General features: G+C 39.2%; 1 protein-coding gene across 1 annotated transcript; it reads right to left on the bottom strand.

Moving 5' to 3' along the window:
* Nucleotides 1–1229: 1229 nt before the first annotated feature.
* On the bottom strand, nucleotides 1230–7029 carry LOC142389046 (zona pellucida-like domain-containing protein 1). Its single transcript, XM_075474597.1, has 10 exons — nucleotides 6933–7029; nucleotides 6339–6559; nucleotides 5866–6050; nucleotides 5693–5765; nucleotides 5509–5606; nucleotides 3437–3517; nucleotides 2959–3127; nucleotides 2768–2870; nucleotides 1537–1557; nucleotides 1230–1366 (listed from the first exon to the last, which is right to left on the bottom strand). Exons 1-10 carry the CDS (start codon nucleotides 7027–7029, stop codon nucleotides 1230–1232), a joined length of 1185 nt encoding a protein of 394 aa, XP_075330712.1.
* Between the last annotated feature and the right edge of the window lie 2958 nt (nucleotides 7030–9987).

The raw sequence follows: 9987 nt of genomic DNA, 5'->3' as shown, positions 1-9987 counted from the left end.
TTCTACATAAAATTGGCAACTTGCCAACTGTGGATGGCACAAAAACAATATGTGCTCCTTGTAAAACCATCATGTTGATTAGAAATCAATAAAATGTGTTTAATCTGCTCTCTCTGTCCTCAGTGTTCATGATTCACCAACAGGTTTTATTAGTCCACTGTAAGTAAACAAAAAAAATAAATTGGAGCCCTTTAATTAACGAATATTTACATGCTGCAATCTGTATTTTTATTATCCGCCTGCTGCAATTTAAAAACAGCAGTTGTGGAAAATGTGTTTATCACTTCAGTGCCAGGGGTTTGATGGCACTCAAAGAAAAATACCCTGCAATAAACATATTTGGTGCAAAGGTAGTCAAATTTGCTTGCTCCTAAAAGTATCTAAACTCATATTTGCATCTTTCTGTTATCTAAAGCTAACTAATTAGCTGACACAAGGAGACACCTATCTATAACAGCAATCTCATTTAATTAGAGATAAAAGGAAAGCTATCAGCTTTATCTATGTGCAGTTTCTGAACTTCTCTGAATAACCTTTCTTTCTTGATTTGAATGAAACCTCTAATCTTCGAATCTGCCCATAAGCTGAAGCTAGGTCTTTAGCTCAAGCAAGAGGACAACTAACCATTAGCATAGCACCATGGAAATAGAAATGGAGAGCAAGTTAAACAAAAAACAATGTCATAATAGTTTCTGTCTACTTGCAAAAGCTGCTGAGCTGTAGCAAGAAGACACCCAGCTATTACTGTTGCATAGCATCATAGAAACAAGGGGAAAAGCTCGCTTATATGCAACAGTTACAACTCCTTTTAAGCTTCAGGTGGGGGTTTGTGGTGCAGGCCACTGGTTATCTTAGCAGTATCTGGGGAACAGACTACTGGGCTTATTCCAGTGGTAATACCACACCACTTACAAAACTCATTGACTATTTTGTGATTTTGTGACTGAAGTTGCACAAAAAAACAATGTGCCATGAAAAAAAAGCATGTTTCTTAAAATGTTGCCAACTGTTGCTTTTTCAAGATAGCTGGATTTCGTTCTTTTTCGTGCATCATGCACATCTTCAACCTAAACAACCTGCAATAATCTGTGAAGGATTGGAGAGAAACATTAAAGCTTAAAGCAATAGTTTTGATACAGTTTCCTCTATGCATCATGCACCTCCACCTACAAGGGATTGCCATGCCATAAAGCTTGCACCGTTCTGGTCATAAATATCAGTAGCCGGTGCTATCTGAGCTGCTTCAGTTTTCGATAAAAAGATGCTGCCATTAAGACGGCTGCCACACCCATAACAACCAGGACAGCCACAGCAATTCCCAGGCCAACAGATGCACCCTTGTCCTCAGAATGACCACCAGACGGAGCTGTGCACAGATGAGAATGACACCATTACAGGACGCTTTAATCCAACAGACAACAGAAGACTTTATGGCTCGCTGCAGATAAGAAATGCCTTTCATTTCTGGAGAATCTAATTAGTAAAAGCCTCGTGAATAGTTCTCATGGAAGCAAAGTTAATCAGTGACATACTTACTCTCCTCACTGGAAACAATGGCTGCAAGAAAAGACACAGAACGTCAAACATTCCATTATAAGGGATGAAGTAAAACATTTGTCAAAAACATTTAATTGGTAAAATGAAATTACAGGGAGAAAGTTTGGGGGGTATTTAATGGGATTTATATTTTGAATAAATTAACCTGTATTACTTTTCTCATTTCAAGCCTTTTTTAGATGCATACTAGCTCAGTGTTGCTTATTTTCTGTTTTGCCAAAAGCTGGATTTCAATCATGATACAGCTGTTTCTATTTCATGTCTGTACAGGAAAAATATAAGTAGAGCCGGTTACAGACTTTAATCTATGATAGAAACTGTAAAAAGACTGAATATAGTTCATAATAAAGATATGGCAATGTCATTGTAATATAGACTGGCTGAATCCCAGTTTTCAAATGAAGTAAAATCTCTAACCTGTAAACAAATCATTGAAAATTGATCTGGTCATATGTTATTTTTGAGGCTGGGAGTAGCACTTTGGTGACACTGAAACCGCAGGGAGTCACTGCTAAACAAATCAGTTAATTGCAATGAGCTTTTTTTTTTTTTTAGAGGTTTTGTTTGTTGGATGCTGTTACCTTTGGACAGACCTCGTCTAACTGTTTCCTTTTGTTTTAAATGTCCATGCAAAGCTAAACAACAATTTGCTGTAGCTTCATATTTACTGCACAAACATGAGACATCTGTTTTCTCATTTAGTTTTAGCAAGCAGTCAAATGACACTTGATTAACTTGTTTGATCATGTATCATGATCAACAAGCCTGTTGCCAGTGTAGAGCATTTTTTATGCTATGTTTCTTGGATAATAATAATAATAATAATAATGTCAACATTTCTGATTATTTGGCACTGATGCTCATAACATCTGGTTCCACAGTAATATTTGAGATGGACAGCAAATTCTCTAGCAACAAAGTCCACGCTAACTGGTTTGAAGGGTGGTAATGGAAAAAGCACAGATGTTGTAAAGCACAGGTTTGAGTCCAGTGGATGGCTTTTTAAAGTGTGAGCTCATTTCATTCAAACATATTAAGATTACACATATTTCTGAATGTCTCTCTTGTGTCTGTAGATTGTTTTGCTCTTCAGTTCTGAAGAATATCTATTTTTGACTAACTGACTGAAATTTGCTTGGAGCTATCATAACAGTGCAAAGATCTTTCACATGTCTTCCCTTCATTTTTGTACAAAAAGGAAAAAACCTACGACTCTCAGCCTTGGCGTTTATAGCCACTGTAAGCACAGAAGGCTCAGTGAGGCTTTCCTTGACCACCGTGGCCTCCACGCTCCTCCTCTTCCTGCTGCATTGCTGATATTAGGACCAGGTTGAGAAACATGAGTTGAGGATGTGACTTGAATTGTAGATCTCTGTTTGACATGCAGGCTGTACTTCCTACCTTGAAGGTGCTGCAGGTGCTGCTCTCACACAGTCGGGTGATGCAGTGAAGATAGTAGGTGGAGATGGTCTCATTCTGTTGCTCGATGAAGCGGAAAGCTGGGAAGTAGAAGCGAGCCCTCTGGCTGTCTCCGTTCTCCAGCATGGTGGTCAGTTGATCTCGGGAGCACCTTTCAGTAAAAGGCAAACCTCACAAGTGTCCCAACTGAACATCCCACAGATACACACAGGCTATGTATTAATGATCATAGCAAAGGGAGGTGAAATCAAGACTCGGGCTCCCTGTGGATTATGGTAGCTGTGGTTTGCTTATTAAATGGAACACAGGAAACCCTGAGGGCATGTGTAAAGTTTTAGATTCAAAGCTGGTCTGCTGGACTGAGAAACACAACTCATTATTAAGTCATGAAGACCTGAAAGAACTCACAAGTTACAGTGGGCAGCTCACACTTTTTACACAGGATGTTTTTGTGACTTACGAGACAAACAGATTAAAGAAGGTGGAGTTGGTGGGCTGCGGAGACACTGAAGCGTAGCACCGGTCCAGCAGTACAAAGTACCTACGGAGAAAGAATGAGGTCCCCAGCATCGAGTCAGAGACTCCAGGTCACAGGTGGAATCCTCACATTTACAATCTATCAACACACAGCCCTGCAATAGGAGACTAGGAAAGATTGACATCTGCTTTCTTTAATCATTATTGCTATCATAATATTTATGTTTCAACCATGCAGCCGATCATGAGTTTCCAACATTCAGTATTATATCAGTAACCTGTATTCATCAAAATGCTGAAAGGGAAATATTTTGTATTACCTTTACAGAAGGATAAATAAAAATCCACCACACCCCCCCCCCCCCCCCCCCCACCCCCCCCCATTCTCCTGCTTGCAAAGGTAAGCATGAAAGCTGTAAGATCACCACATTCTTCTACATTAGAAATGAAAAAGTTCAAAAGAAATAGAGTTGGCTGAGAGTTGATATCATATAATGACAGGATAGAAATAGATGTGACTCCACATGTACTGAGATGCATTTTGATTAAATGTTTTTGTGAATGTGGAGCTGTTTTAGCTTGGGTATGATTACAACAGCTGTACAACAGCCGACATTCTTTGATACAGTTGTCGGGTTCCTTTTCGGTCCTGTTTCAAAATAGTTTTCTTCTTGTCTGGCTTTAAGCAAATATTTTCATGTTTCATCTTCACTGGTTATGAACATTTTAATACAGGTCTCATTGTTTCATAATGATTTAGCTGAATAACATCTCGCAAAGGTTTTGTTCTCAAAATAATTATGATTATTTCATATTTAGGCTCAATCACTCTCTATGATTTAATATTTTAGACGTTAACATGCTTGTGATTAATCTGTCGATCTCTTGTGTGCTGTTGTTCAGATTAAGCAGGATTTTATTATTGTGTCTTATTCCTCAAATGAAATTAAGTAAAATGATTAATAGAGCATGGTAGAGATAAGAAGAAAATGAGTAATTTCTCATATTCCAGTGAAGTTAGTCAGTTATATTATCATGTTTCACAGCCGTTATTGCTGTATCTTCTCAAATAAACTTTTTATTATTTCCACTGATTGCCACGTGTGGGAGACAGGCCTCGAAAGGGTCACCTGATGAGCATAAAGGGTCATTCAGAGATTAATGTAGAATAAATCAAATGCACTACTACATGTTCTACTTTTTATTTTACTTTCGTTTTACATCTCTAAGCTCCAAAGAATAATTTCATAGGGAACTTCAGTGCTTTGTTTTGCATTTCATGAGCTAATCGTATGGAGGTTTTCTGAAAAGATATTATCATATTCAAGTAACTAGTTGCAGCAGTTGCAAGCTCAGTGATGTGGCAGGAGCAAAAAGTACAACGTTAGCTCTGAAATTGCAGCGCATTCAGAACACGGCTGTTAGAGTCCTCAGTAAGACCGGAAAGTTGGAGCATATCACTCCAGGCCTGAGTTCTCTCCTGTCCATCAAATAATTGATTTCAAAATACTGCTGTTGGTCTATAAAGCTTTAAAAGGTTTTGGGCCAAAGTGCATCTTTGAAACATCTCAGGTCATCAGGAGCACGTCCGTCTTCTGTCCTCAGAGTTAAAACAGAGCATAAAAGAGGCTGCTTTCAGTTTTTATGCACCGTATGTATGGAACAAACTCCCAGATAACTGCAGGGTTGCTTCAGCTCTTGTTTCTTTTAAATACAATTTTAGGACTTTCCTGTGTACCGCTGCATTTGATTAATTTATTAATAATTTTCACTGCACCGTACCCATCTGTTTTGTACATTTTCTTTTTAATGCTTTTTTTTCCCCCTATGTAAAGCACTTTGAATCACCTTGTTGTTGAATTGTGCTATGGAAATAAGTTAGCCTTGCCCATAAAGTAGTGTAATATCTGATTACTTTGGTAAGGTACCAGTACTTGAAGTCTACACTGAAGAACTGTGCTGAATCAAAATTATTCAAAGTTTGATGCAAACAGATCCAGGTCTGAATAAGACAAATAAAGGCTGCTGATATGATATACTGTCAAAGTCTCTTACTGCGATGTCAGGTTGGCTGCAACCACCTGCACATAGACATTTGTTCTCAGTTCAATGCCCACAGGTGGAATAACGAGGGGCGTGGTGTAATTTGCATCCTAGAAAAGGAAGAGACGTTAGAGTTACAGAATATATGCCAGGTAGAAATGTAAGTATGGTCTGTGAGAAAGGTGTGAGACGGCACCTTGTACAAAGTCATGCTGAGAGTGCTGATGAAGCTCCCATTGTTGTCTATTAAAGCAATGGAAGAGGTTGACCTACAAGGAGGAGAGAGCTGAGACCACACTTTGCACACGTGCGAAATGCCAAAAGTATCATTAAAAACAAAAAGCGCACATATTAAAATTGCGCACTTACACATCCACCTGGGTGTTGTTGATTAGATACTCCAGAGGATAAGCACAGGAGTAGAAATATTTGAGCTCTGCGTTGTAGGTGATGGTCCCGATGGTGGGGTCGAAGGATCGGACCACTCCACTGATGTTTACCGACTGGATGTTGGAAAAGTCGGAGAATACTCCTGTCCCTTGTGAGCTCGTGGTCTGAGGAAATATATAAAAGACACATGATTATGTTGAGAATTGTTAAAAAATAAATGTTGGCTGACATGCTTCACACAGCATGTAGCTCTGAAGAAATCACATCAAGAAGGTGAACTACCTTAACCTATTCTGTATTACATCAAGAGCAGAGTGATTGACCTCATTAGTGTGTGGTTAAGATTATTCCCTCCAACAACTCAGTACTCAGATGCTCTTTTGGTTTCTGATGTAACTCTTCCAAGCCGAAAAGTCAAGACCAAAAATTGGGAAATTACATGATAGACTCACCAAGAAGTTACTTCCACAGGCGTTTCCTTCTCTGATGGGGAAGCTGAACCTCACTACGGGAGGAACCACAGTGGTGTCAAGCGTCCCCTGACAGTCCACAATGTTCCGGATGTGGTTCAGGATCAGTAAACTCTCGTTGTATCCGGTGTACATGGCCGGGCAGATTTGAATGGCCAGGTCAATGGCAGATGTTCCGCACACCACTGCGATATCTGTGTATTCTGATCACAGAAAGATTGCTTTGTTTTCACTCTTTTTCATGTGGTAGTCAACATACTTATGCTCTGAAAGAGAAATGAGCTAAATCAAATAAAACGGATTTAAAATGACAAAATAGATGAATTAGCTGCACTATACCTCCAGAGCTACCATTTTTACAACTATAAACACAGTATTTTGTGGTCAAAATTGAAGCCATTCCAGTAGATTAATAATGATAGAATTTGTAAACCCCTTTTCAATTGGGCAAATTATATTTCTGAGGCAAAATCCAGAGTTTGAAATAAATGGAGGATGGCTTCTTTCAAGGTCTACATTTACGCTAAAATCCAGTTCAAAACTAAAATTAGAGAGTGCCGTGTACAAGCATCTCACCGGGTCGTCTGGCATAAACTCCACAGTCAGAGATGTTGAGGGCCTCTCGGCCCACAATACACAGGGACGTCAGGATGAGGAGGATGAGTAAAGCCATCTCACCACTCTGCCCTCTGTGAACAAGCTGATGCAAACACAACAGATGTCAATCACAGAAAATCCTAAGATATCCAGCGCAATGCAGAAAAACTCTAAAAAGTCCACTAAGGAGATCTGATGCAAAAACAGCCAAACATTGATGTTTAGTCCACAGCTGTCAATCAAGGAAACTTTGCTGTAATCTTTGACTGGATCTTACCTCCTCAGTTTCTTTGCGTGTTTATAATTAGAAAGAAGTGAGCTGTTTTATATATGAGGATCCTAGCTGTTGTGTGGTCATAACCGTTGTAGGATTGGATGAAAACAAGGTCAAAGCCTCATTGGAAGGGCTGCTTCTGTTTGTTTGAACAATTCACTTTTTGTGGTTGAGGTACTACGGTCCTTTCCTGGAGGCTAATGATGAAACCCAACACAGCCCCCTTTAAAGATATATGCTTAAACATTGTCCACCAGGCTTTGTGGTTTTGTGTGTGAAATGCGGCCCCCTTTGCCTACTAATATGAAACTTAATAAAGTAAGGATACGTATGCTTTCTCTTCTCACGGGACCTCACACACAATAGAGGAAGTGGGATCTGTTGTCTTCTGAGGTGATTGGTGGTCTAATGTGACCTGGATGAGTCTCAATTTGACAAATTGGCACAAAAGATCTTTCATAGACGAGCTTTCGATGCTTATATTCCTGCGACAAATTATAAACAACAAACAGCCCAACAATGTGATTGACATTTGTCGTGATCATGCCTCAAGCTTTTTAGTAAGAATTGAAAAATGTTCAGGTTAGAGTATGGTGTCTATGTTTTTGCACTTGAGTCATACTAGAAATTCCCAAATACTCAGAGCATCATTTAAAATCTGGTTATTACTGAGAATTAACTGAGGGTGAAGATGGGTGAAGGACAGCTAGAAAACTGATCATGTCAGATGAGCCACCTGGGAAGAGAAAGCTGTGATCAGGGTCAAGTTGGAGGATGGGCGTCTTTGTCAATCTTTTGTGAAAGATAGAAAAAACACGTCGAATGCAGGACGCATTATTATTATTGTCATGGCGTGTGCATTTAAACATGCTGAGAGTCTTTCTGTTCCCTTACTCAGACACACCCTCATTTATATTCCTCGGGTCTTTACAGAATTAATTATTTTCGCTCATGACTCACCTGAACTCAGATTCAAAGTTCAAAGCCAAATCGCAGCCTCATTTTTATTTTCAGGAGGAGGGCTTAATCAATTATCGCCGATAGTAAACTGAGAGGGGGGATGATAGAATTCATTCCTCTCATTTCAGTTATCTGTGGACATTGTAAATGCTGAATGCATCCCAAAATGGCTGTTGAAATGAGGGATTAGAGTGATGAGGAGCAGTGAATGTAGCAGAGAGTACGGGGCACAAAAACAGCCTCGAAGTGTGACACGTGAGATGCTGCGGCCACCAACAGACATTCATTGGAGACGAAAATTAGTATGGAAAAAAAGTCCTAAGATTAATTCAGGCAGATATCGAATGGGCTTTGGCAGTGCTTGGGGTTTGGTTCATTTTCCTGGAGATATGACAATCACAGGGAAAACTCTGACAGATATGTGCTAATATGAAAAGGGAACAGGTAAGCTAATTCATGAACATGACATAAATCCTATATAAATGATTACATATACCATTTGGTCACAAATGCTGTTATTTTTTATGACAAGATTAACCAAAACCAGAATGCTCATATTTACTGACGTACATGGTTTATTTGACAAGTGTTTAATTGGTTGCATGTTACATTTGATACACTTTTGATTCGATTTTTAGATTTAAATCAATTCATGCATTTTTTTCCACTGCTAAGTCCTTGATTCTTCTCACCCCTTCTGGTTTCAATATCAGACAGTAACTTCCTAATGTGTTTTTGTTGTGCCAGCTTGGTAAAAGCTACTGATGATCTGAACTTGTGCTAAATAGTTATGTAAAAAAAGACCAATGAATGCTCACAGAGGGTTGTCAGTAAAATTGTCACTTAGGCACATCAACAATCTCTCTGCAGCAGTGTTGTGCTCTTACCTTGATCTGAGAAGAAATGAGCTGTTTTCAAAAAATTCTCCCAGCAATTTCAACTACTGACAGAATTACTCATTGCTCTTGTTTATCTCAGCTGTCCTGAAGGGAGTCAGTAGCAAACAAAGTTTGTATTCACTCCAAAAATACGTCTATCCATGGCATTGACTGCTTGTTCCACTCAATACCCCTTTTATACAAACCCAACTGGAGGACAAAATATCAGGATGTCTAAAAGGTAACAAAAAAAATCAAATCTGAAGCTTGTTAATTCCTTTCAGACCTTTAATAAAAAAAATCAAATGCAAAGGAAACATTTCTCTCATATCTTCTCTGATGAACATTGTATTTAGGAAATATACACAAGTCGAGAATTTGATGCTGGCTACACACTCCAAAAGTTTATAGATCAGTCATGAAACAGCATTCTCCAAGGTTCTACTATCTGTAGATTAATTGGTAACAGGTGTCAGGAATCTATAAAAGACTTTTCAATACAAAAGGCCTTGGCTGGAAACCATTGTTGGACGGAATCTTTGAGCCTTCAGCTAGAACTGCGTAAGAAATTGTCCGACCATCATGATTAACAAAGCCACACGGGCCCAGGATTAACTTGGAAAACCATTTTCACTTTGCACAATCTGCCACTGCATCCAGATATGTAACCTGAATCTGTATGACACAAGGAGTCATTTATATATCAACTCTACACACAAACACTGTCGAGCTCTCTGTACACGAGCTCATCTCAAATAGACAGAAAGAAAGGGGACACAAGTTCTGTGGTCAGATGATTCCTGGTTTCAGCTGGTTTTGGAGAAAACGGATGTCTGGTTTCAGGCTATTATCAGAGAAAGCTGCAAAAGCAAGCGTGTGATGATATGGGAGTGAATCAGTGCTTGGGGCATGGGTGATTTCA

Source organism: Odontesthes bonariensis, chromosome 9, assembly GCF_027942865.1.
Source record: "Odontesthes bonariensis isolate fOdoBon6 chromosome 9, fOdoBon6.hap1, whole genome shotgun sequence".
NCBI lineage: Eukaryota > Metazoa > Chordata > Actinopteri > Atheriniformes > Atherinopsidae > Odontesthes > Odontesthes bonariensis.
The sequence above is the reverse complement of the archived record's forward strand: the minus strand, read 5'-3'. Positions and strand labels throughout refer to the sequence as shown.